The 27073-nt window shown below is 38.6% G+C and overlaps 4 protein-coding genes across 5 annotated transcripts in view; 3 read left to right on the top strand and 1 right to left on the bottom strand.

The window, feature by feature from the left end:
- efcc1 (EF-hand and coiled-coil domain containing 1) overlaps positions 1 to 10955 on the top strand; it is a 28125-nt gene extending 17170 nt beyond the window's left edge. The window contains 7 exon segments of the mRNA XM_051948524.1: positions 3305 to 3453; positions 6339 to 6474; positions 7212 to 7368; positions 9152 to 9310; positions 9958 to 10023; positions 10183 to 10297; positions 10300 to 10955. Of these exon segments, the coding sequence (XP_051804484.1) occupies positions 3305 to 3453; positions 6339 to 6474; positions 7212 to 7368; positions 9152 to 9310; positions 9958 to 10023; positions 10183 to 10297; positions 10300 to 10319 (802 nt within the window). The 3' untranslated portion in view covers positions 10320 to 10955.
- Positions 10956 to 12838: 1883 nt separating this feature from the next.
- On the top strand, positions 12839 to 20157 carry nuf2 (UF2 component of NDC80 kinetochore complex). Its single transcript, XM_022194230.2, has 13 exons — positions 12839 to 13078; positions 14342 to 14416; positions 14993 to 15069; positions 15626 to 15687; positions 15981 to 16078; positions 16921 to 16994; positions 17749 to 17842; positions 17920 to 17982; positions 18074 to 18211; positions 18312 to 18452; positions 19304 to 19479; positions 19619 to 19754; positions 19854 to 20157. Exons 1-13 carry the CDS (start codon positions 12956 to 12958, stop codon positions 19929 to 19931), a joined length of 1335 nt encoding a protein of 444 aa, XP_022049922.1. The 5' UTR covers positions 12839 to 12955; the 3' UTR covers positions 19932 to 20157.
- LOC127534098 (cilia- and flagella-associated protein 57-like) lies at positions 20116 to 23077 on the bottom strand. 2 transcript variants are annotated; one of them, XR_007942054.1, is made up of 4 exons: positions 23022 to 23072; positions 20730 to 20805; positions 20503 to 20646; positions 20116 to 20381 (listed from the first exon to the last, which is right to left on the bottom strand). XR_007942054.1 is itself a non-coding variant. In XM_051948523.1 (4 exons), exons 1-4 carry the CDS (start codon positions 23046 to 23048, stop codon positions 20214 to 20216), a joined length of 405 nt encoding a protein of 134 aa, XP_051804483.1. In that variant the 5' UTR covers positions 23049 to 23077; the 3' UTR covers positions 20116 to 20213. The 2 variants fall into 2 exon arrangements, 1 of the variants encoding a protein (XP_051804483.1); XM_051948523.1 differs by having other exon boundaries at positions 20730 to 20795; positions 23022 to 23077.
- Positions 22585 to 27005, top strand: snrpe (small nuclear ribonucleoprotein polypeptide E). Its single transcript, XM_022194241.2, has 5 exons — positions 22585 to 22786; positions 23573 to 23599; positions 23705 to 23767; positions 25361 to 25439; positions 26781 to 27005. The coding sequence occupies exons 1-5, from the start codon at positions 22733 to 22735 to the stop codon at positions 26834 to 26836; spliced, it is 279 nt and encodes a 92-aa protein (XP_022049933.1). The 5' UTR covers positions 22585 to 22732; the 3' UTR covers positions 26837 to 27005.
- Positions 27006 to 27073: the final 68 nt, after the last annotated feature.

Below are 27073 nucleotides of genomic sequence, written 5' to 3'. Positions count from 1 at the left end.
TAATAACTGTCAGCTATGTAAACAAGACCCCTGACCATCTCCGTCATGCTGCAGGGCAACCGACAAGCAGAGAGCTTCAAGTTCAAGCTCAGGTTTACAGCGTGTCCTCATTTTTAGCCTTTGCAGAGAAAAGAGACTGTCATTGACCGATGGCACCTGAAAGAGGAAACTGGGGGGGTGTTTAATGGAAAGTTCACTTTGGTGTCATGCTGTGATAAACACTGGGCGGACTCTGGCTGTCTCTCCTGCATCAACAAACAGCAAGACGACCCCCACACAGGTCTGAAGAACCTCTTTAAATTTCTGCTAATAGAATACAGGATACTATCAATTAGAAATACTCTGATTTGGCACAATAGAACTTAAGATAGGAGTGATATGATACAAAATGCTATATCTACATCCACATTAAACCACATTAAACAATATTGTGTAAGCACTTTGACTACCAGTAGCTTAAATCACACAGTAATATACTAATCTTGGCATTCTAAAGTGACACAGGATAGTATTTTTCTTTATTCCTTTATTTTCCTTGAGTTTATTCAAAGTATCAGTCTAATTTTGTCTGCCAAAAGTTGCCTTTGATGCAAGAATCTGATAAAAGATTTAAAAGAAATGGGAAACTGTTCTACCTGTTCCACTTGTGCAAAAACTCCTCAAATACGATCAGTTTTCTAGCAGCTATGTACGACTAAATGTGCCTTGATTCTCCATCTGATTTATATTATATTCATTCAATTCTGTGTCCTTTTTTATGAAAGAGACAAAATGCAAATAGTTTTTAATTCTACAGACTTTAAAGCGGCATTAATGACGTTTTTTGGCACTTGAAGGCAAATGATAATAACCGACATATTCAGTTTACTTAGTAAATAGTTGCTTTTTGCACATCTAGCAGACAGAGAGCAGCATTTTCATTTAATCTGTCAGGTGTCATCTTTTGGCTCCGTTTTTGGCCTTTGATTTCAGGTAAACGCGCAGCTATTTAGGTGCTAAATGCTGTCATTAACACTGCCTTTCTAATATTTGTTACTGGTAAGGTAGCAATTGGTGCATTTAATAGCTTTTTTGCTCAAGATAAGCACAGACAAGTTTGATTAGAACAGCGAGCAAGAACAAAAAACATGAATTTTTGATGCCGAATCAAAACAAAGTGCTGAGAGATGCTTAAATACTAAAGCTGAGGCAAACTACAAAATAATACAATATTTCTCTATGACTTAATCACTGTGAATGATTCCTTTTACTTTACATCCAGCCATTTGATTTACTATCGTTCTAAAAATATTGATTAGTGCAGTGTGAAGGTTTGTTTTTGTGCACAAAATGTTAATTTCCTCACTGGTGGAGAATGTGTTTAGCGTTTTCACTGGTATGTGTAGTGTGTAGATACCATTAAGGTTAGCTAGTCGCTAACTTTGCTGCTGTTTGGTTCTGGGAAGGTTGTATATGGTGACTTTATCAAAGCTTTATCACAGAAAACAATAGAGAATGAAATCAGAGTAGTGAAAGTGAATCAAAATGGCTACAGAACAAAAAAACACAGCTGAAAGGTGCTAAAACGCTCTACAGAACTGAGACAAACTGCAAAATTACATGATTATCCTCAATGGGTTTATCATTCTCACGTAAGATGTTGCCATTTCATATATTGGTAATATAAAAGCATTGATTAGTGCAGCTTTAACTTGTTGTTACATACATAAACACAACATATAGATAATGAGTTCAGTTTGAAGTTTGATGACATACTATGAGTCTGCAGTCTATTTTACCTTCCCTCTTTCTCAGGAAAAATGAGTAAATAATTAGATTTTTATTTTGGCAGGTCAAGCATATCCACACTGGCCCATTTGCAAGAGCTCTGTCTGCTGAAACGCTGATCAAATTTTGTCTATGTCTGCTGCATCCCACATTCTAACCGCTATCCAAGATGTCTGCCTGGACTACTTTCAGGTGTCAATGCTCATCCAGTAGGAATTCCCACAGTCAGCAGCACCACCAAAATCCTTCATGGTACCCCCCCTGCTGTCGTAGTGTGTGATGAAGAACCTTTAAATATCATTTCTAATGGCAAAAAAAAATTGTTTTCATGTGACAGTTCAGAGCTGTCAGTGGAAGTCATTTTTACCCTCCATGCATGTCAAAGGCCTGATCCAGAAGCTGTGGCCTTGCTGCTGCGTTTTTGCACCATTTATTGGACACAGGCTGCAGCCGTCCTCCAACCACTGTCAATTAAAGTGCAATTAGTCACACCGAAGCCTGCATTTGAAACAGCCTCATTCCAGAGTCCGAGCGTCTCCACAGCAACCAGCAGAGTTTTGTGTGTGTTCACATCCGTCCGACTCCTGGCCGTCATGAACTAACTCCATCCCTTCGCGGCGGCCCCCACTGTAACTTAAACACAACTCGCTGATTGATTGGAATCATGCTGCAATTCTTGAGCTGCAGCTGCAGAAGGAAAGCTGCAGCAGAATGCAGAGTATAATGTTGTCTTACGGCACTGTCTGCCTCTTGCCAATAGGATATAAGCTTGAGTGCTGTGAGACTTTTTTCCTTTTCTTCAGGCTGCCGAAAATCTTTTCGAGATTTTCTCTCTTCTCTTTTTTTTCCCTTCGGCAAGACATCATCATCTGGAAACACTTATTCCGTGATTTATGAAGGCCCCCTATCGGATTTCCCCCCAACACAAAGGAGCAGACAGCAGAAGAAATCTAGAAAACTCAAACCATTACAGAACGATTGATCTGCCCAGACTGCAGCCTCAGGTTTTTTTATCGAGAGCGAATGTTTGAATGTGAACCATGACATAAGGGAATACATGAAGTAAAAACTAAAAGAAATACAGATTTTTTTTCACCGACAGATAAAAGACATGTAACTGAGGTTAGAAAACTGTATGTTGCACTTAAAAACTTAGTTCCATTCAGCATACTTTTACCTCACGTCTTCCAAGCCAACTCCTGCATACTAATACTGGATTCTACCACTGACCCACTTTACTGTAAAAATACCTTAAAGATGCAATGTCTGGCTTCAATTACCCCACCCAGATTTGGCATACAACATCACAGGCCTCTATAAAATTATCATGGCGGTTGTAGATGTGGCGTAATACACACTCCCTTGCGTTACATGATATGTTCTCTTTGATGTTGGAAATTGGATTTGACTCAACTTTTCTCATCTGTGCAAATTTGAAGGGTAGTTTTAGCCCCTTTGGTCACTGTCATTCACTGTCACAGCAGCACAGAGAGGGGATCGGCAGAGAGCGCTGAACTTACTGTTGCTCTTTTTTTAGGTCGGAAGTGTCAAAGCTACAACTTCCAAGCAGCACCAGGGCTGAGCAGCAGCTGAGTGTTAGCGGCCGGCTGAACCAGAGATGCTGCCTGGACGCCCAGCATGACCGCTGTTCCCCGACAGGGCGTGCCGTTACGACCCCGGACAAGAGTAAGACCTTTTTTAAAATGAAGGATATAGTATTAATGTTAGCCTCTCTATTTGCCTTTCAGGTATTAACTTAAATGCACGTCCCAGAGGCAATTTTCAAAAAATGCCAGTTGTTCACTCAAAAGGGCATTTCCCTTGATTTTACTCTTCTAACCATCTGGACAAAAAAACAGGTGTAGGAATAGACTGATCATCGGCCTGACCGATTTTTGGGACCGGTATTTGGCATTTTCCCAATTACCTGTATTGTTATTCTCATTTGATCTTGATTATCCCTAATTTGGATGCACTATGTTGGGTCTGAAGTACAGTGCCTATCATAAGTATTCACCCCCTTTGATGTTTTACCCTTTTATTGCTTTCATAAATCAATCATGGTCAATAAAATTTAGCTTTTTTTAGCAAAAAAAATTTATTGGAAAAAACTAAAATAAATTAAATTTTTAATTTAATGGTCTAATTCAATAGAGGTCCATCAAATTGTTGCCAATAGTCTCACAATTAGTGAAATGAAGATCACCTGAGTGGTGTGGGTTTGTTTCAAGTGATTGAGTTGAAAAACACCTGTCTGAAGGGTCCAGAGAGTGGTTGATCAGTATTCCTGGCTACTATTACACCACAAAGACAGAAGAACACTCTAAACAACTCAGGGAAAGGGTTATTGAGAAGTACAATTCAGGGGATGGTTACAAAAAAATTCCAAGGTACTGAACATCCCCCGGAGTTCAGTGAAATCAATTATCAAGAAATGGAAGGAATATGGCACTTGTGTGAATCTGCCTAGATCAGGCCGCCCTCGTAAACTGAGTGACCATGCAAGTAGGAGACTAGTGAGAGAAGCCACCAAGACCCCTACAACTACTCTGAAGGAGTTACAAGCTTCAGCTGCTGAGATGGGAGAGACTGTGCATGTAGCAACTGCTGCCCGGGTTCTTCACCGGTCAAAGCTTTATGGGAGAGTGGCAATGAGAAAGCCACTGTTGAAGAAAAGTCATATTAGATCTCGACTAGAGTTTGACAAAAAGCACGTGGAAGACTCCATGGTCAAGTGGAAGAAGATTCTTTGGTCTGATGAGACCAAAACTGAGCTTTTTGGCCATCAGACAAGACGTCATGTTTGGCGGAAACCAAACACTACAAATCACCAAAAACACGCCATCCCCACTGTGAAGCATGGTGGTGGCAGCATCATGCTGTGGGGATGTTTCTCAGCAACTGGACCTGGAAGGCTTGTAAAGATAGAGGGCAGAATGAATGCTGCAAAAGACACTGAAATCCTGGGGGACAATCCTTTTCAGTCTGCAAGAGAACTACATCTTGGGAGAAGATTTATTTTCCAGCAAGACAATGATCCAAAACATAGTGCAAAAGCTACACAGGAATGGTTAAAAAGAACCAGGTAAATGTTCTGGAGTGGCCGAGTCAAAGCCCAGACCTCAATCCTATAGAGAATTTGTGGCTGGACTTGAAAAGGGCTGTTCATGCCCGATACCCGTGCAGCCTGACCGAGCTTGAGCAGTTTTGCAAAGAAGAATGGAGCAAAACTGCAGTGGGCAGATGTGCAAGACTGATTGAGACCTATCCACAGACTCACTGCTGTGATTGCAGCCAAAGGTGCATCTACTAAATACTGACTTGAAGGGGGTGAATAATTATGCAAACAATTATTTTCATTTATATAATTTTCTTTCATTAACATTACTTTATAGAAATCTGTTTTCACTTTGATATTAAAGAGTTTTTTCCAATAATTTTTTTTGTTAAAAAAGCTAAATTTTATTGACCATGATTGATTTATGAAAGCAATAAAAGGGTAAAACATCAAAGGGGGTGAATACTTATGATAGGCACTGTAGCTGTCTCTCTGTCTGTAGTCGTTCTGTGGTCTCAGCAATGCCTCTCTAGCAGAAGCTGAAAAACTTAAAATGAAACACAAGCCATCACCACAAACAAGAAATTTACTGCTTTCGGCGTGGGTAAGGCTACGCTAACGGGTAGCAGCTAAGTTAGAAGGCAACCATAGATTGCAATTTAATCTGGCGAATAGTCATGATAAAACAGAGAAAGATTTAAATGTCAAACAGGAGAACAGCCGATGGAAATGCAGGAGACTAATGGTTCCATCTCAAATCGATTGATTAGTTTACAGAGGAGAACATCTGATCATCCTGTGATATTCTTACATCATCACTCCTATTTCTAGGAGTTTCCTTGAAAATGAAGAAGCCTAGTTATGAATAACAGGTTCCTTGCTGTCATTTTGAATGTGTATCTTGTCAGAAATATCAGTTTTTGGTCTTTCTTGATGACCAATAATCTGCGTCAGTATCGGCCCTAAAAAACCCATATCAGTCGATTCCTAGTCTGGTGCACTAAAAGCAAAAAATCCAGAGACTGGCTATGAATTGCACAGCATTCATCCCATTTGTTTTATTGTTTTTAGAACTATATAGAAAATAAATATATACACTACCATTCAAAAGTTTGGGGTCACCTAGACAATTTCATGTTTTCCATTAAAAACTCACACTTTTATTCATGTGCTAACATACTTGCACAAGGGTTTTCTAATTAGAACACAGGAGTGATGGTTTCTGGAAGTGTTCCTCTGTACCTCTATGTAGATATTCCATTAAAATCCATCATTTCCAGCTAGAATAGTCATTTACCACATTAACAATGTCAAGACTGTATTTCTGATTAATGTAGCATTATCTCCATGGAAAAAAAATGCTTTTCTTGCAAAAATAAGGGCATTTCTCTGAGTATTCAACTGGATAAACTGTTTATGCATCAAGCTTTAATTCCTTTTTACATCTGGCAATATCTGTCACATCTGTGACACTCTTGGAGTAATTATGATGATGGTGTGTCGTGGTGTCTAGTGGAGGAGCAGCTGTTTCGGTCAGTGGAAGGTCAGGCAGCCTCGGATGAAGAGGAGGACAAGTGGACTGGGGATCAACAAAGACGAGTAGACGAGGTGAAGAGGATCCTGACCAGACTGTCCTGCTGTGGGGAAAGGTACAGAACATCCATAAAGGGTGGTTCCATCTAAAATCTTCAGGGGGTTCCAGCTTGACCATTTCTGATTTGTCTGAAACTTTTTTTTTATCATCATGGATCATTACGAGGATATCTTGAAACTTAGGTTGATATAGCTAGCACTTTCTGAGATAATTTGAAAAAAAGGTTTTCATCACCTTTTTCCACACATTAAAATCTGAGGCTAGACACTATCTCAGGAACTAATAAAGGTAAAATAGAGAGGTGCTTATACAGAAATGAAAGTACATTGCTACAAAACATTATTCACCCATTAAACAATGTCCTATAACCTCTTATTCTTTTAAGGATCATGACGGTTCATGATCCTTAAAAACTATCTAATGTCAAACATAGGGCTAAAACATATATAAAGTATCAAATGTGTCTTTATGCAATAGGCTGAGGGATTAACTACAAAAACTAAGACATTTTGTCAATGCCTGATCCAAAACATACTTGGAAACATCTTAAACTAATTACTTTAGCACGAGATAGTAGATTTGCAGCCATGCTTGTTTGTACTAGTGTGCTGAAATGTTGAGATGTAGCTATAGATTTTGAATAAGGACACCAAAAGCTAATGCTTTTTGTTGCTCAGAACCGACTTTGCCATGAGACACATTGTTCCCCGAAAGTTCTTCAATCTAACCTGACAGCTACTGTAGCTCCCAGCTTCATTCACTTCTTATTTTCTGCCATGTGTTCCTAACCAGGTGCGATGACAAGGCATTCAAGAAGCTGATGTCTAATTTCGGGAGCTCCAGAAGCGAAGAAAGCTGCAGTGCCGTGGTGGAGCTCTTGGAAAGGGTGACCAGGTTGCATAAGCAGCTGGAGCTGAAAGAAAGCCAGGCAGAGATAGACATGGACCAGGTACAAACCACCTCTGAGCACCATCACACCAGAATGAACTCCTGCTGTGTCCTCGGACCCTGTTCTGCTGGATCCGTTTATATGAAAACAATCTCTCTGACCAAAGTTCTGCCTTGCTCTCCATCTTAAGTCATTTTGTGGCTTTGTGCACAGTGTTAAACTAGATTAGAGAGGACTGGTTAAGGTTGTTATGAAAGTGGAGGGCTTCAAAGGCAGAAACCACAGCTAATGGTATGATCCTGCAGCTTCCACCTAACCAAACCACCAGCAGCGGCTACAGAGCCTCCCTCTGTGTGCGTGCGTGGGTGTGTTTGCAGCTGTTTCTCGCTGGAAAACGACCACAGAAACACTCCAACCCACTTGTCGTCGCATGACACTCAGATGTATCATGAATTAAAGCTCTCTCGTTACACTCGAGTAGTATTTTCACAACACAGGAAGACGGGCAGGAGGGGAACCGTGACGTAGTGCGTTCCCAGGACATCTCAGCACTCAGAGAGGAAAAGTTAAAACTAAACAAAGTCCTGACTGTGAGGCTTTGTTTATGAGCAGGATGTGTGGGGTGAGACCTTCGTCCTTCAATGCGCTATGACGTATAGGTGAGCTGCAGGGACTTTAAACATTTTGGAAGGAAAACCGCAACATGTGGACTTAAACTCGACACAACCCATAACATATGACTCACATTTACACGAGGTATATTTATTTTGTGCTAAGATGTTTCGCAGGCCTACAGGGTGACATTTTTACATCAGCAAAAGTGACAAATCCAACTGCTCTTGGAATCCTGTCAAATTATGTACAGTCCAGGAATATATCTTCAGATGCTCTTTTGCGAACAAGAATAATGTGTATCCAAAGTCATTCAGTGTCACAGAGCTCCAATGTTGTCCAAAGAATCTCTTCTGTGAGTCTCACAGTTATACTGGATAACATGCTCGTTGACTGACCTCCATCTCCACCATCCTGCTTTTGGAAATAACGAAATATATATCAATCTGCAGCTCAAATTAGTTCTCAACAAATGCACTATTTCCTCCTGCTTGGGCAACGTTTCCACAAATCTACAGTGCCCAGCTTTTTGGAGAAGTCTCTGTAAAAGTCTACTGGTCACAGAAAGTAAAACCTTTTATAGTCACTCTGGTTGGACATATTTTCTAAAAATTTCCAAAAATAATTGCAAAATGTTAATATTTATCATCATATTTTAAAAGGCCACATGCTCCTATAAGATTAACCACATGCAGGACATTTAGGAATGTGTTTCGGATTGCTGTGTTTTCAGATGGAGTATTGTGTATGTATCCAAAGTTATCATGTGTCATAGAGAACTGATGTTGGCGAGTGTCTAATTAAAGAATCTCATCAGTGAGTCTCACTGTTGTACTGGATGGCATCTTCCTTTGTTACCATGTTAACTCACTTCCATTTGCACCAACCTGTTGTTGGACATACCAAAATGTGTATCAATCTGCAGCTAAAATTAGCCCCTTTCGATTGTGCTTTTTCCTCCTGCTTGAGCAACGTTTGTGAAAAACTGCAGTGCCAAAGTTCCTGTAAAACTAGTGCGAAACTTGCACTGGTTAATGCAAGTCCAACTTTTCCAGTCACTCTGGTTACACACGTCTTTTAAAAAATTTCCCAAATTCATTACAGAATATTAGTATCCTTAATATATATATATATATATATATATATATATATATATATATGGTGATGCTTCAAACAAGACGGACCACGTGCCATGAATCAGGACTGTATTTAGGACTGCTGTATCTTCCAGATGAAGGACTCCCTGATGCAGGAGCTGCAGCAGAAGGCCGAGGAGACGGAGCTGCTTCAGATGGAGCTGCAGATGCTGGAGACCGAGAGGGTTCGTCTGTCGCTGGTGGAGGAGAAGCTTGTGGACATCCTGCAGCTCCTCCAGCAGCTCAGAGACCTGGTTAGTCACAGTTTCAGGATATCTTTGTTGACTTTACTTCTGGTAGATTCTGTGAACTGAAGCTCCTACTGGCGGATTCTGCAGAGGTGCAGTTTAAGTCTCCCACATACTGTTATGATTTGTAGCGTAGTGACAAATCTTGCCAACAGCAGTCTGTCCATCATATGAACTCAAATTTAAGCTAATGACAGTCATTGGGAGTTGAGAGAAGTCCACCCATACTTTAGAGGAATGACAGCATTTTATGCTTGGATTCTCAGTCACTAGATCATGGGTCATCTTTAGGGCTTCAGTAAAAAGCTGCTGGACTTGAAACCTTTTTGGTCCTTAAAGACATTTCAATTCTGGAACTTAAGGAGCATCTGGGACAAGACAAGACAAGATAAAATAAGATAGAAATGTACTTGCTTTTTACTGTCAGCTCTTAGAATCAGTGTTGTTACAGGACAAACCTCCATATAGACATTATCTTTGTGATGCTTTTAGATTAAAACTTAGTTTGACCTGTTGAATCCACAATATCTGCCAAAGTAAGACGTCATAAGGTTTCTATTCTTTTGTGATCTGATCCAAACAATGTGACAACCATCAAGTGAAAGATTTTGCAGTCACAGAGTCGTTTTAAATAACTTTTTCTCTTGTTTCAGAACGTCTCTCGGAGGTCTCTCGGGAAAATCCTGCTCAGCACGTTGGAGTCTTGCAGCGATCCGCAACCACGGTGAGCCGAGCTGGTGACGCGACGCCCAATCAAATCAATACAAGCCCTGTGAAATGCAGCGATGAAAATTTACAGTTAGACGGGGAAGGGGCTTTGATTAAGTTCTCATTCGGGTCATCACAAAAGTTGACTCCCACATCTGCTCTGTTTTTACGCAGGCAAAGCTCACATCCTGGAGGTGCTCAACGCTCTCTACCATGAATTGGCTGCTTGTGAGATTTTGTCCACTGGGGGACCTTTGGAGAGGACACCAAGTCAGCAGTCTCTCAACGCCTCATCATCTCCTGCTAGACAAGACTGCCTCCTGGTGGGCGCAGAACATCTTCCTCAAGAGCACTGAAAACCAAACAGTGGTCAAAATCAAGCTCATTGGTGTGTATATTGTATTATACTGTAGCTTATATACTCCTTATATCTCATATAAAAGGATGTTAGATAGAAATATTGTAGCAAAGAGCTTCATTAGATATAAATGAAATATTTGTTTATACATGTTTTTTTTTTTGCAAGAGCTTTTATTGCACATACCTTTTTCATGATCCAGTGGGGATGTTTTTTGTAATTAATTGTTCTACAGCAGACTTATTAATGTGAAAATGTTGAAATAAGCTCAGATTTAAAGGCATGCAAAATGCGCTGCCAACAACATGAACTTAAAGGAAGGCCACATCTTAGTTCACAAGCTTCAAAATCAAATGAGTTAAGTGGGAAATGTTTTTAAAAATGCAACTCCACACAACAACCTGTTTGACTAACTCTGTGTGCACAACCTTTAGGCCAGTGTTTTAATCAAGAGGTCTTCATTTACATGTAATGTGGGGACCATGCATGGGACCATCACCCACCTTGTATGTGTTTGAGTTGAGGTGTCTCTGACAAATGCATCACATGAACTGGACCAATAAAACGTCATTGCAAATTTGTAAATACTGAATGTGAATTTTTTTTTGTTAGCTTTCTTAAGGTCATTCCACTTTTTAAGCAGATGGGAAGAATTTTTCAAGTAAAAATTGTCAAAATGATACGCATCCCATATTTGATTAATACTAAACCAGTAAAGCTGTGATAGGCAGTATTTTCTGACAATAAAATTCCCACACTAACATTTCAACCTATTGTAATTCACACAGTAGAAAACCTTTGTCACATTTGGTGACTTTTACACTGACTCTTTGAAGCACATACTCAAGGGTCATATTGTCACATTCTTACATTTGTTGCCTTTTCTAGATTTCTGCCTAGTATAGCTTTAATGGTACATCGTTTTAACTCAGATCAGGTCTTGTTATATATCACAGCATAGAATCTGCAGCAATCATTTTCTCACAGCCTCAGACAGTGAACTTGTCCTATACTTGACCTGCCAGATCTCAGTGCTGTGTATGACAGCATTGATCATATCATTACAGAAACTGAAACATGTCATTAGGATAAAAGGAGCTGCAACAGGCTGATTTAAATCATATTTATCAACTAAATTCTATCTTGGTTATGTTACACATAATGCTTCCACACACAAACACACAAGACTTAGTCATGGAGTTCTCCAGGGTTCTATGATAAGACCAACGCTCCCCTTAGGTAATGTTATTAGGAATCATGCAGACCTGGGTGACCTGTAATTGTCTTATTCTGAATCCAAGCAAACTGCAGCTATGGTCTGTGTAGGTTATCATTAATCCAGGTCATGGCTATCCAAAGTAATTTAAATCAATCCACTGGACTTTAAGGAAGTTCCTTGAAGACGTTTCACCTCTCATCCAAAAGGCTTCTTCAGTTCAGAACTGAAGAAGCCTCTTAACTGCAGCTATTGTTTTTATCCCTAAATACATTTAAAACACAGTATCTAACCAGATAGTTACTCTGGATGGTATTGCCTCGACCTAAAATACTACTGTGATCTTCTATCGGTTCCACACTTGCTGATGACCACTTCCATTGTCAGAAAATGAAAGAAAAAAAAAAACACGGACCTTTTTTTTTCATTTCTGTCTCTTCCTGACTTTACATTTTTGTTATTCTAAATATAAAATGAAAATCAAAGCATTTTTAAAATTTCGTATGTCTCTTTTTGATCATGAGAAGGAAAAACGCCTTGTATTTCAATTTTGTTTTTGTATTTTAAAACGAAAATCAAATAACCACTCGTTTTTTATTTTTCCAATACCCGTTTCAAAGCGGAAAATCCAACTGCCAGAAAAATACACGGACCTGAAAGGCTAGTCCATGCTAACAATTGGGATTAATTTACGTAAAATCCAGTCTTTAATAAAGAGCTTGTTGCAGCCATGATGACAGTTTGCATGCAGTTTTTTTTTATTCAAGCAGAGATTCAGCTTTATTGATATTGATTATTATTTATTCAAACATTTACAGTTGATCTGACAAAAATAATAAATTCATAGAATTCCATCAATGGCTGCAATAAGCTGATTCTATAAGAATCTATAAATAATAGGATCGTAACTTCTGAGAGCTTTTTCTTTGTACTATTTTTAAACATAAACTGCTTACTTAATAAACCTGACTCTACTTCATGGTTAAATATGAGTGGAACGAGTTAAATACAGTGTTTCTCTTTTTTAACAGTGTGAGCAGAAAAACTTCAGATTTGTTTGTTTGGTTTTTTTGTGTATTTTTTGCATTAAAAATATATATATATAGTTTTAGATTTCTAAAATATCATTTTACAATAGGAGAGGAATAATGTAAGGTTCTTAGTTAGTCCAGTAGAGAGCGCAAGTGAGCACCATCACCACCACGAAGAAAAACACGAAGAAGACGAAGACGGACGAATTGGCCAATCAGTTGCGCCGTGTGGAAATCAACAAGGAAGCCGTTTTAAGGCGCCAATTTTGTTTCGTCGTTGAAATCCAAGTCGTTTTTCTGTATTTTAACCGTGTTAAATTTTCTCTGAAGTTGCAACAATGACCGAAAACACATTCCCACTCTACACTGCGGATGTGTTGGTGAGCTTTTATCGCACGGAAGTTCTGACTGGCCAAGAGGCGAAACACTTTACGAAGAGCGACCTCACTCCTATTCCCAAGGTAACGTCCCTCTGGTGCTGTCCAGAGAAAAGAGTGGATTTGAACGGCTTGTCTGAAAGAAAAATAAATGAAAGAATATAATGGCCTGAGCAGCTAAATTACTGTGGTTCCAGTGACTTAAAGCTCCACTACATGTACCATACTCTGTTAGAAAATATGATTGTTATATTTTACGAGTAAATTGTCAATTAAAGAGCAGGTCTTACAACAAGCTACAGTTATACCGGTTGATGTTACTTTGATTGGAAAAAAAAAAAAATCACAATTCGTTGACCTGGCAAGTCTGTCAGAGTATGACAATATTAACTGAAAATTAAAAATGGATGCAAATAAGAGGAAGACAATCTACATGTTGCATTAAATTGGGAATTAAGTTTAAAGATGAAGACCAAACTCCAGTTTTCATCACAGTAAGTCATACAAATTGATAATTAGTTCACTTTTACGTTAATATTCTATACAGTAACGGAAATTACCGTAAGATTGGACACTACATCCAGTGATATATAATGCAATACTGAACAAAAGGCCTAATCTACACTACTATCCACTTATCAAATGTCCAAATAATTAATAGCCTAGTTTATTTAGGATTTCCTAAGCATTTGAAATGTCCTTGTGTGATGAAAATCTACTTACTGCTTTACCAACATTAAAATCTAAATATTGCAACAGCTGTAATTGATCTGAGGACAAAGGATATTTAACAAATGATACACCTTCAATTCTACTGTTTCATTTGACAGACGCTTTTATTCAAAGCAAAACTTTAGTTTTTGTGTCTCTCTGAATCTCAATGGCAAATCCAAGTACTCCACTTGTGCGTTCCTAGTGACAGTTTTCTTAATTATTTTATCCATAAATTTACCTAAAATACAGGCTAATTGAGGAAACTCCCAAAGCCCAAGATAATACATCAAATTGCCTTGTGTTAATCAACCAACAGCCCATAAATAAATCACTTTACAATCAGATTTGACAAAGAAAAGCCACATATGGACACACCGAAGAAGCTTTAAACTGACTCAGGAGCAAGGTGAGCCAAACAAAACAATGGAAAAAATCTGTGGTTGCACCAACAACAGAACAAAGACAGTGGATTTTGTCCTACATCTTCTCCACCTTAACCTTGTCACAAAGAGATCAAATTTTTGAATTGAGAATATTAGGTAAAGGTCTGTGTTAAAGATGCTATTTGAGATGGAGGCACTGGTCAGATATAAAAAAACAGACTATTAATGGAGTACTTGTTCTCTCTTACAGCCAGAAGCAGTTCAGACTTTGTACATGAGAGTGCTGTATCTCCTGTATCGTTTCCGGCCTGAGTGTCACTCCATGGTGAGTACTGCATTTGATATGAAATCACTAAAGCTTTCTTGCACTAAGAAATACTATATTACTTTTCTTGGCTGTTTGGCTTTCACTATACAGAATGATAAATATTCAGAATATTTTATGTCCCTTCAAACGGTTTGCATCCAGTCTTGTGTATCAGTTTACTTAGGTATTCTTGATTTCACTAAATTTTTAAATTTACACTGAGCAGCCTTATATTTCTTTTGCCCGGCATGTCTTCACTATCAGACCTGGCTCCAATGTGTATGTGTAGAACGAGGCAAATGTAACATATTTACACTAAGGCTCAACCGATCATCATCATGGCCAATTATCCGAGCTGATTTTTAGCATTTTGTAAACTTTTTGAATAAATTTTGTTTTGGAGTTTATTTTTTTTCTAAATTTTGACTCCAAGAATTTAATTTATCATTCAAATATATCTTCTTTACTTGATTACTGATTATCGCTGTCAGGCTTGAAAACAACATATTGTTCATCCTCTAGCTTACGCTATCAAAGCCAGCCGCTGCCTTTTCTTCTAGCTGAGGCATCGATTTGCCCTTTGTTGTCCAACAGGTTCCAATTGTTGAGAACATTCAGTATCCACCTTATCATGAGGGGATAACCACCATCATAAGCGTCTACACACGCATGTGAGTTTTTCTGCTTTCTATCTTAGATATACACTCAGCAAAAATATAAACGCAACACTTTTGTTTTTGCTCCCATTTTTCATGAGATGAACTCAGTCTAAGGCACACCTGTGCACTAATCATGGTGTCTAATCAGCATCTTGATATGGCACACCTGTGAGGTGGGATGGATTATCTCAGCAAAGGAGAAGTGCTCACTATCACAGATTTAGACAGATTTGTGAACAATATTTGAGAGAAATGGTGATATTGTGTATGTGGAAAAAGTTTTAGATCTTTGAGTTCATCTCATAAAAAATGGGAGCAAAAGCAAAAGTGTTGCATTTATATTTTGTTGAATGTAAGACGCTGAAGAGAGTCGTGATGCCTGGTACGGTGTTTATAGATACAATATATTTCAATATGCTCTAGCACACAAAATAGACTCAAATGAACAGAGAACACTGCTACTTTTGGTTATTCTTCATCCACAACTCTTGAATTGAACAGTTTTATGTGTGTTTATTCCATGTGCAGTGAGGATTCTTTTTAAGAGCTCTTTGTATTGTCTTTATAGGCGGCAGTTCCTCCCTATGTGCATGGTGTATGATTTTTCAATGAACGATCTGCTAGCTCCAGGTAAGTGTGTGTATTATTTATGGCTGCAGCTCGCAAATTGTTTTATTACTGATTAAACTGCCCAATGCCAATTGTGCCACGGTGTAAAACATAAAATCCTTCTAGTAGAGGGGCCTTTTAACTGTATCAAAAGGTAGTCGATTACCTAAACTAATATTCTACATTGATGTTCTCTTATCAAATCATTTCAGCCCGAATATTTTTGAATTTTTCATTTTGGCTGAAATCTTTCCATGTATTTCACTTTTGTGTAACCAGTCTGCTGATAGCAAATCTTCCTTTTCTTTCTCCAGTAAAACAGAAGACTCTGACTATTCTGAGCGCCATCTTGAACTTTCTTCACTTCAGGAAGCAGAGGATGGAGATAATGTTGGAGACGCAGGCCAGATTTGTATGTTAGATTGATCCACATGGGGAGTTTTTTGGGGGTGGAGTGGTCTTGTATCCTGAGCATCTACAGTTAAACATCCACGTCATAATTATTCCGTTCATATAAATAGTGCTGCTTCCAAATCACTTATTAGTACACAAGGCCACCAAACTGTTGCAAAATGCTTATTAGCCTTTGGAAGCTCTATAATCGTGACTTAGCCTCAGCTGTGATGCACACATAAATCTGCCTGTGCAGCTCTAAAGTGCGAGTAGCAAACAATAGTATGGATAAAGGAGTTTGTGTCAAAAGCTAAGAGAAGAAATAATGTCATTACACCAAATGGAGAGGTGGCAAAAGATTTCAAAAGCATCTTCCAATAGATAGCAATGGAAGGCATTAAATGAAAATGTAAAACTCCTGGTACAGCAGCAAACCCTCTGCAGTGCTGACAAAAAACCTTAAGTCAGGAACTAAAACATGAGAACACAGAACAACAAGGACTTCCTCTCTGGAAACCTCACTGGATTTAAATTTTCACCAAGTTGACTTGAATACACACAAATGCAGATGAACCTGTAGCGTCCCGGCACTCTGTTTTTATGGAGCTGTTTGGAAGCACAGATCAACAGTATGTATGATAAAAGAAGGGCCAGAAGAACAGTGGTACAAGTCAAAGTGACGTCCACGTGAATGCAAAGCCCAGACTGTCCCAGCAGAGCATTGCATTGTAACGACACGATCAGTTTTATACACTTCACCTCTCAGAGGTTTGGATGTTTAGGCTCATCTGTGTATCATTCAGTCACCTTATTTAGAAATATTGTGAAAAGTTTTAATACTGACTCTTACTGTGTTGTCAGAGGGCAGGCATGGACAAACTGCAGGCTTACACCAGAGGCAATCTGGAAGCAGAGAAGAAGATAGAAAAGCTGACGTAAGTCTTGGATTAAATATGTGACTTCTGTTGACGCTATTGTTGTTTGGTGTACAAATACTGCTATAAATGTCCTTAAAAGTGGTCATAACCTACAGAAAAGCAGCATTTTCTTTCATTATTTTTTATTATTTTGTGATCTTGACAGAAAGAGGTGTAAAGTAGAGATTAATCAGCAACAATTTTGATAGCTAATGAAGTTGTTTAGCGAGCCAGATACTGACGGGTTCATAGGGGTGAATTACGAAGCATGTTTCACACAGTCAGGCTTTTTTTTTTTGTATAAAATGTCTCGACAAAACCTAAAACCCCAAGGAGAGAGGATGGGTATCATGAATGAGTGTCAACTTTCTTTATTAACCCAGACTTTCTTCTTCAAACTTGTTGTATTTCCATAAAAGGACCTATCAGACATTTCAAGCTACTCACCTCTTCACTAAAGGGACAGAAGGACTGCTTTATAATCTCTTCAGTGATGTCCTTTGTTTTGTTCTACCAGCATGCTGACATGCAAAGAGATGCAGCAAAATATCACAAAGAGGCAGCGAAGTATCATGACCTTCATATATTGTGAATGTGGAACAAAATGACATTTGGCAAAGTAACTAGCTGCAGTACTAAATTTGAAATGATTTGGATTGGGATTTATTTGATGAAAGCAAATGTTCTGTGAGATCACAATAAGAGAACATGAGAGATAAACGTTGCACTTTGCTCAGTCAGATGTTTACGGAGTCGTCTTGTCTTTATTCAGGACCATCCCACCAGAGCAGCAGGCTGAGGCCGACGAGCTGGCAGCTGCTCTGTCTGAACTGCAGGCCACCACCATGCATGAATATCAGCAAGTGGTAGGTGGTGATGGAACAACCAGAATAGTTCAAATCTGAAGTAAAGTCAAAAGTCACATAAATGTATTTTCTTTCAGAATGCCCAAAATGACAGCATAGCAGAGTGGAAGACCAAAATTGCAGAGAAGACACAGAAACTGGTATGTGACTGTGATGTTGATAGATCACATTTTCTACACGTCTCTGTGCGCTCAGAGCCTTTTATTGAGAAGGCGCGTGTGTGTGTGTCAGGCTCAGGTGAAGGTGGATGTTAGCAGCCTGAAGGAAGATCTCGGTAGACTCAAGTCTCAGATTGTGGAGTCTCCAGAGGAGCTGAGGAGTACGATGGAGAAGATGCGGGAGAACGTCAAGAACATTAAGATCTCCATTGTGAGTAGGAAAGAAAACAGCCGGGAAGATGTTTGGCTCCAATAGTTGCCCTGTTGAACTTGGGTGTGCGACTCGTTTGTTGTTGTTGTTTTCACTCCAGAAAGAAACGGAGGAGCGCATAGTGGAGATGCAGAACATGGTCCAGGGTGTGACGCAATCTGAGGCAGAGATCCATCAGACGTACAACCTCCTGCAGGACCTGGAGAGCAGCATGAACAACACAAAGCAGCGTCAGGAAGAGGTATGATCAGAGTGCAGGTGCTCTGTATTGATCTGGAGGTGTCTCATAGTAAACACTCTGTTCTGATTGGTTTGTGTTGCGGAGTTAAAGAGCCTGACCTTTCCCTGTATTTTTAGAGTAAGAAGATATTCTGTTTCATCCATGTTTTTAAGGGAGAATCAGTGAGAATAAAAGAGTTTTTTAGTATCTAATTGTGAATGAGACATCTGTTCTGTCTGGAGAATTAAATACATCATTTGCTCAAAATTCTCTTTGGCATAATTGCATAACAATATTAGAAATAATGAGTGTATTATACACTGATATTAATGCACCAGTGCATTCTTAATTAGCTAATATTGGTAACTATAATGTAAGGCTGCACAATATATTGTTTCAGCATCAACATTCCAATGTATGCATGTTTAATAGTCACATTACAGGAAGTGCAATGTCAGTTAATTCATTCAAACGTGTTACAACTTGTTGCTGCTTGATACAAAAAGAAAATCTGTATGTTTTTGTATTTTTCATGACTAAAAGTCTGTCTGACCGAACATCATTTTTCTCTGGTTTAGGTGTCTTGCATAAAATAAGCTGTTTTTGTTTTTTATTTTTACTTAATAGACAGACTTTCTTGCAGAGTGTACAACAAAATAAATGAATAGGAGACAAACACTGAAAAGGAAGAATTGGTAGCAAAAAGAAAGCACATCAGTTATACAGCTGAATAATTATTCGCCACAATATTGACTACTTACAAATACATCAACCTGATCATCTGTGATATTGATGGTTAAACTTTTCTGCTCAATTTTTATTTCTAATGATTCACATGGGACATAAATGTGTGTTTTTGTGTGTGTGTGTAGCTACAGGAACTGATGGCTCAGTATGAGAAGATCCAGAAGGAGCTGAAGAACCTGTGTGTCGAGGAAGGCCAGTTGAAGCGAGCTCTGGACCTGAAGTTGGATAAAGAGTGCAAGCAGAACATTCGCAGACAGAAGAAGAGAGAGATGAAGGAGCAGCACGTTCAAGATGTGTTGGGGTAAATAACTGTAGTGCTATAACATACGGCATGCTTCTATGCTGGTCTGTCCTACAAGAACATGGGATTTGCATTGTTCTAAACTTATGTAACAATTGAAAACTAAAATTTTCAAAATGTGAATTAAACTATTCTCCAGGCAGTGCAACCAGATGCATCAGAAGCGTGAAGAGATGGCTGACAAAATCCAAGAGATCACTGGAGAGACGCAGCAGCTGAAGGCCAAGATCAAGAGTCTGAGAGACGTCTGCAGCAAAGAGACGGCAAAAGCTCAGGTACAACCACAACAAGGAGCTTCTGTCTCCTAAATGACTACTTTGCTGCACAATGTAATTCATGGTTGGGACTAACATGTTTCCTTTCACTGTGTCCAGGCTCTGTTTGACACCATGTACACGGCAATGCTTAAGCTGCACAAAAGAATCGATATGCACATCAAGGAAATCTCATGAATGGACCAACATCAACAACGCTGAAGTCCGTCTCTGATTACTTCTAAGCAAGAAACGAGGCTCACAAATGTATAGGTTTATTTTGTTATTATTTTCTTTTCATAAAAGGCGGAGTAATTTTCTAGAAGAGCTGGGCAGTGTTGTTTATCACAGCATCAGAAAGAAATGGAGCCTTTATACTGGATTTGCATGCAAGCGTATCTTTAATAAAGTGAGTTTAAATGAATTGAGTGTCATTCTATCTATAATTTAAAGAAATAAATCTGCTGATGGAGGTTGTGGTCAGCGAACGTCTTGCAGTTTTGGCTCCTTTTGGGGTCCTTCCTCTGAATTGGGATGTGACTTCTTCTTCACGATGGTCAGCTGAGCTTTGTAATCTTTAATCTGAGTCCTCAGCAAATGCAGCTCCTTTCGCAGTTCGTTGATTTCAGTGATCAGAGTTGCGTTCTCCTGCAGAGATGACAGTTACTGTTAGAATGATGTTCATTCAGCAAAACTCTGCTACACAGTAGCTTCTTTTAGGACTAATGGTATTACAATGATCGTGTCCTCCATCAGTGTTATCACTTACCTTCATTATTTTGACGTAGACTTTGTCGTGCTCTTCAGCAGATAAGGCCAGCCTCCTCTTAAGACTAGCAACAGTCTTCTCCAGGTGATCACGCTGGTTGCAAAACGCCTTCTGAATATCATCGTCTAGACCACTTTTCTCCACCTTAGAAACGGCAAACACACTTCCAGTTTGAGGCCGTTAACTGTTGGTATCCACTACTACTACAGTGTAGGAACCACGCTCACCTCATCAGACTGCTGGAGATACTTGGTGTAAATCGTCTTTACGCTGTCCTTCAGTTTTCTTGGATCCTGGATGAAACTAACACAGTTATGGAGGTCTGATATGGGTCACCATTGAAAGATGTTGAAGACCGTTTATTTAAACTTTAGGCTTTTGCCCATTAACTAAAGCTTCATCAGCCTCAGTTCGATGAATACAATTAAGCCAGATTGGAAAGGAATTAATGTTGGAACAATTAAAATTGGCAGACATCCTTCTCCAAGTCAGATCACACTCGATAGGTTAAAGAAAAGGCTCCACATGATGAATATAGCAACATGTTATTGATGGCATTAGAAAGAAATTTGAAACCATTGAACAGGTCGACAAAAATCAAGCAACTGAGATCCAGTTCTTGAGAAGAACATGTATTTGAAAATGATGTAACGTTTGAGCAAAAGATTTTTAAAAACTCACAACAGGAATGAAGTTGCCAAGAACAATATAAAAAAAAATTAAAATGATGTGAGGAAAACCTTGACTTCATGAAGTAATATTACCAGTGAAATCACCATCTTCATAGATACCGTCAAGGAAAAGCTCAGGAAAGCCAAGAAAAATTGCAGTTTATATCTCTTTGTTCATGTGTGTGTTTTCTTATTACCTCAGTATCATTATCAGCGTTGCTTTTAACTCTTTTATTCTTGCCTTGTTTACACTTACTATTTCAGTAAAGTATCATACCTACAACTTCTTGCTTTTTTCTTTGCAGGCACTGAATTTCTTATGTTTTGTCATTTTGTTTTTCTTATTAATATTTGGCACAAGAATTTCCTCAAGGATTAACAATGTTTTTTCTTATCTTATTAAAAGATATAATATTGTGTGCAAGTGTTTTAATGATACACATGCACCAATGATTTCTTTGTCTAACTGACATAGTTACTTGCCACTCACCTGTTCTGACACTCAGTATAATACACATTAACACAAGAAAGCTGCACATTGGCAGGAATTGTATGTACATAAGCTAATTAACAACCACATTATCATAAAGCTTCATGTCTGCAATTATTGTTCAACGAATATCATAAAACTGATCCCTCAGCCACAAGATGACCAGTGTATGATAGTATTAAGTATATAAAGCTAGTATTCTTCAGAGAATAAGAAAATCCTGTCATAGGATGGACAATTAATTTAGTAATGTAATTATGTTAAATAAAAATGTATAAAGATGATCGTTGAGAGAGCTGACTGCGCGGTGATTGTCTGTTGCAGTACACCTACTCTGATTTTTTAAACAAGATTATTTTTTGTAATTTGTAGCAGTGCTTCCACCCTATTTTGCCCCTATCTACACACTACCAGTCAAAAGTTTGGACACACTCTCTCATTCTCCTTTAATACAGTTCGTTGTTGTTTTACTATGTTGTTTTGGGTTTTGTTTTTTCCCCCGAAAGTGCCAACAAAGTTTGATTGCAGAAATGCAATGATGATAAATATCCTTGAATCCTTGAATCAATGCTTTTCATTTATTTGTATTATTTTTTACATTGTACATTAATATAGTAGATTGACACTTTTGTTTACAACCTAATTCCATATGTATTCATTTATAATTTTGACGTCTTCAGTGTTAATGTAGAATGTACAAAATAATTCAATAAAAAACATTGAATGAGAAGGTGTGTCCAAATTTTTAACTATCTATCTATCTATCTATCTATCTATCTATCTATCTATCTATCTATCTATCTATCTATCTATCTATCTATCTATCTATCTATCTATCTATCTATCTATCTATCTATCGTCACCCAGCTGGTGTAGTAGCGACCTCCTGCCTGTACTGGCGCTGTTTCATATCACATCACATCTTTATTAAGCGGCGGCACCACACGAGGAAGGGCACACCCCGCCATTGAATCATATTCACAACGTGAGCCATACGTTGGAGTGCAACTTATCCAAAAAGGTGCAATTTTTTAAATCATATACCTATCGCTGGTATTTTTTCGGAGAGATGGCGTACAGAGGACAAGGACAGAAGGTTCAGAAGGTTATGGTACAGCCCATTGTATCCTTTTTATCGCAGTGGACGACAGGCGCGGTTGACTCGGTTGCTACAATAGCTTAGCAGCTAAGCTAACCGTTTAGCGAATTCATTAAAGCTGGCTGGTCATATATTTTACAGTGAAGAAGTTTGAACGGAGATGCATGATGTTCTGAAGCTCGTTTTAACCAGACGGTTTAGTCCTGATGTAAAATATGTCTACAAATAAGTGTGTGTTATTGAAATGCATTCATAGTACCAGTGCAGACGTAGCCGGGGTTAGCATGCCGAACTCCGTTGGAAACTGCTGGTTAGGCTAACACTCCGACAAACGTCATTACATCTTGACCTGGAACGGATTTTTTATTATTTTTTTTTACTTTGTCAGTCAACAGACCTGTTTTGATGACTGATATATTGTTAAATGTTTCTTTCATTTAATATCTCAAGTGTGGAAAATATACCGATGTTCTTTGTTTCAGATCATTGAGAATATTACCAACAGATTAATTGATAATGTGAATATTAGTCCAGTCAAAGAGCGATTGGCTTCATAAATTTACTTCACTGGTTGAAGTGATGGCTTTATATTAAAATCTTGCAGTGTTATTCTTCAATTTACCAGTTAAGAAAAGGAACAAAATTAAGTTGCAGTTCAGCTTTTTGTATTCCAAAAGGCACAGTGTTACAGTGACTAAATTGTGACCAGGGAGCAATAATCATCTTATTTGGACTGTTTTACTCTAAATGTATTTGTTATGAATCTGTGTTTGCTTTTGAACATTTAATTTCCTTAACTGGATGTCTCAGAACCTCATTTTCAGGTACCTACAAAATGTAAGTAGTCGATACTTTAATCTCCATTTTTATTATGATTTGTTTTGTTACATGGTCATGTCTTAATGAAGTGGAGTTCTCATTTGGTCTCGCTCTCATTTCCAGCGCTCACGGATCCAAGTCTGGTTGTATGAACAGGTGAACATGCGGATAGAAGGCTGCATTATTGTAAGTTATCTTTTGCTACGGTTTTCCTGTTTTTTTTTTTCTTTTAAATTTACTTATTTTATTCAACTGGTATATACCATGAATAAACAGTTAGATTTCACAGTCATTTATTGAACAAGTGTAGTGTAGTCAGTCAGTACAGAGTGTATAGACTGAACCGTGTAGGCGAAAGAGAGTCATGTCTTTCCTTAAGCCAGGAGGTACTTGTAGGCAGTGTTTTTTACACTGTCATCTCCAATTTAACCCTGTATCATGGAATTGAAGAAATATCAACCACCAGACTTGGTTTCTCCCAAGAAAGACCACTTTTGAAATTTGTCTCTGTCCAGCATTATACACTGCCTCTCAAGTAATAACCGTTTAACCTACACAGATTCCTACGTTGCACCTGTTTTAACACAATTTGTGCACTCAGTACTTTACACAGAATAATACATGAGCAACTTGCAATTTGATGACCACAGCAAATTTGTGCTAAAAAATAAGCAGAAACAGAATTTTCACATTATTAATAATATTACAAATTATTAACGTATGAGCTACCCACCTCAGAAAACACAATTTGGTTGTAACGGCACAAAATGGAGAGTTGCAAACTAAGCCAAGTTTAACATTAAGAAACAGGATCCAAACAGTGAGCTTCATACCTGAGAGGTTGAAGATGTGTGTTCATAAGCATATATATGATCATAGAGACCAGCAACAGACAGTGACTAGAAGAATTAATGGCCACTAGTGAGAAGTAATTTGTAGTGTTCGGAGAAATAGATGGATGTTGTAAGTGACCAACATTGTTACATCACAGCACATTGAAGTTTGCTAACCCTTAACCAAGATATGAAAAGCTAGTGTTGGCAGTTGAGTGCTAGCAGGAGTATTTAAGTTTACAGTAACACAAACTAGTGCGTGAGCTTCAGCTAGTATTAGTCAAATCTTGACAGACACTGCGTTTTATGGTGCCACATGGGTAAGACCAATATGGGAGAGAGCTGACTTACTTAGAAGTTTGCAAACATTAGAAAGTAAGACTTGTTTTTTTTTTTGTTTGTTTTGTTTTTTTACTTTAAAAAAAAAAAAGAAAGTAAGACTTGTAATGCACAATTTATTTCGTTAAGCTAAAACTTTGAGTAATTTGTCATCATTGGTCCTGCCAGCACTACTGTCAAAATCCACTTGTAGTTGTGGAAGTGGCATTGCTGTGTGTACCTAGGGCTGGACCCGAATATTCGTTCGCTACGGCACTATCCGGATATTAATTTTGGTATCCGAATATTCCCCACCCCCCGTCGTCGGACGTCACCGGGCGGACAGAATACGCAGCGTTACTGTCTTCCCTCTGCCCTGCAATGGTGGCATTGTAGCTGTGTAAAGCAGTTTATGGAGTGTCTGTTTAATGGTGAGATCTTGCAAACGAGCACCAGCTTGTTAAGCAGGTGGCATTCAGCCAGCTTCAATGAGGAACTAAGGATACGTTTCTGAAGTTGATGTATCCAATCCGAGCAAACCTGAGAAAAAGAATGTATTTATGATGATATACCAAAATGTTCTGCTCATTTAAATTCTCTTTGCCTGACTGTTCCCTTGCTGTTTTAGGGTTTTGATGAGTACATGAACCTGGTTCTAGATGATGCTGAGGAAGTCCACATGAAGACTAAGAACAGAAAGCCACTGGGTAAGAGTTTCCTCCCTTTTTAAGCTCTGTTTAGCATTGATTTGTGTGCTTGCATATCAGCAACAACAGTGTTGCCAGACCTGTTTATACAGCAGACATCTTGGCTTGTTCTAGCAGGAGAAGCACAGGTGTAATTAATGACTTTAAAACAACTGCGTGCAATATTTATGAGCAAGTTCCTTGTATAGGGCATGCTGGCGCACAAGTCGTACTTACTGGGACACTTTATGGACCTGTGCCACATTTACAAATCCCGTTAAGACAAATCCAAACAAAGTTTAATTCATGCTGTTCTCATCTGCAAAGGTACGTGTGTCCTCAGTTTCCACCCAAATGTGCAAATGTCCCCACTGATCCTCTTGCAGAAGTCCATGTGAAACAAAATTTGTAGCAGTGTGGACTATCCACACTGCCAACATGTCGATTGTGCATGTGCCAGGAAAATAAATGGTGCTCAGAAGAGGAGCGACTGTAAGGAGAAATTCTACTGTTGATTTAAAACTAGCTTTATGTGGAAAGCTACAGGGAGCACATGATAGTTGAACTGCCAAACATTGTGCCCGAAATCTGTCCATCAGAGGTAGAGTGCAAAGTTAGCGTCACACTTGCAGCGATAATAGACTGGTCAGTGTAAATTCAGCAGGTAGAAATCAACCAGAATTCTCCTTCAGCCCCAGTTTTACAGATTGCTAATTTACAAGTTGTCAGCTGTCTTCTGCAGAAAAATCTGTTAAAAATAGCCACTAATGAAATTTATGACCGAGAGAAAACTGGACAATTAATGTAATTATCTAAAAGTAGAACCACACCTTTCAATAATTCAACATTCAAAAAGTTTTAATTGAAACAGTTGTTGCCAAACGTTGGAGGAGCTTTGATTTCAACAGTGCACCTATTCTAAAAAAAAAAAGAACTGCACCTGCAGGCTGCTTTAAAGTCTACATAGGACTGTGCATGGGGATGCAGGAAGCATGAATTTAAGTGTTTTTTGAAGTTTTTCACAATTGGGCTAGATGCACTTCATGTTTAACACTTATGTCTATCAAAATATGCCTAAAAGTCATTTTTTTACACATTAATTGTGCCCAGAAAGTATGAATCCCACTATTTAGCTCTCTGGTTTTCCAAATGTTGGCAAACCTACGGTATATATTAGTGGTTGGTGAGGCCTGCTGTATTGTTTCACAAAGCTTCTTGTTACTGATCCTGTGTGCACTGAGACGTTGGATAGTGCTTAGTGCTTTGTCCAAAAGTGAACTGACACTATGTATCTGTCACCATCCATCATTTGGCTTCTCTGATCTGTCTCCACTTGGGTTTCTCCCTCTTTCTGTCTCCTAGGGCGGATCATGTTGAAAGGAGACAACATTACCCTGCTGCAGAGTGTGTCCAACTAGTGTCAGCGGAGACAACTGCAAATCTTACCTTTCCTAGAAAGAAATGTTTTCTCTTTGTTTTTTTTTGTTTTTTTTTCCTCAGATGTTAAGTGTTTGTATGACATGAATATTGTAATGGTTTCTTTCTATCACATGGTTCCATTTTGACAATAAAGCCTTTTTTCTTACAGATGTTGTCTCTAATCACTTATTCCACCAAATGGTTCAGCTATTTGTATTTGGGTCACTGGACTGCGC

The sequence above is a fragment of the Acanthochromis polyacanthus genome, chromosome 5 (genome assembly GCF_021347895.1).
Source record: "Acanthochromis polyacanthus isolate Apoly-LR-REF ecotype Palm Island chromosome 5, KAUST_Apoly_ChrSc, whole genome shotgun sequence".
NCBI lineage: Eukaryota > Metazoa > Chordata > Actinopteri > Pomacentridae > Acanthochromis > Acanthochromis polyacanthus.
This window is presented reverse-complemented; position numbering and strand designations above follow the sequence as displayed.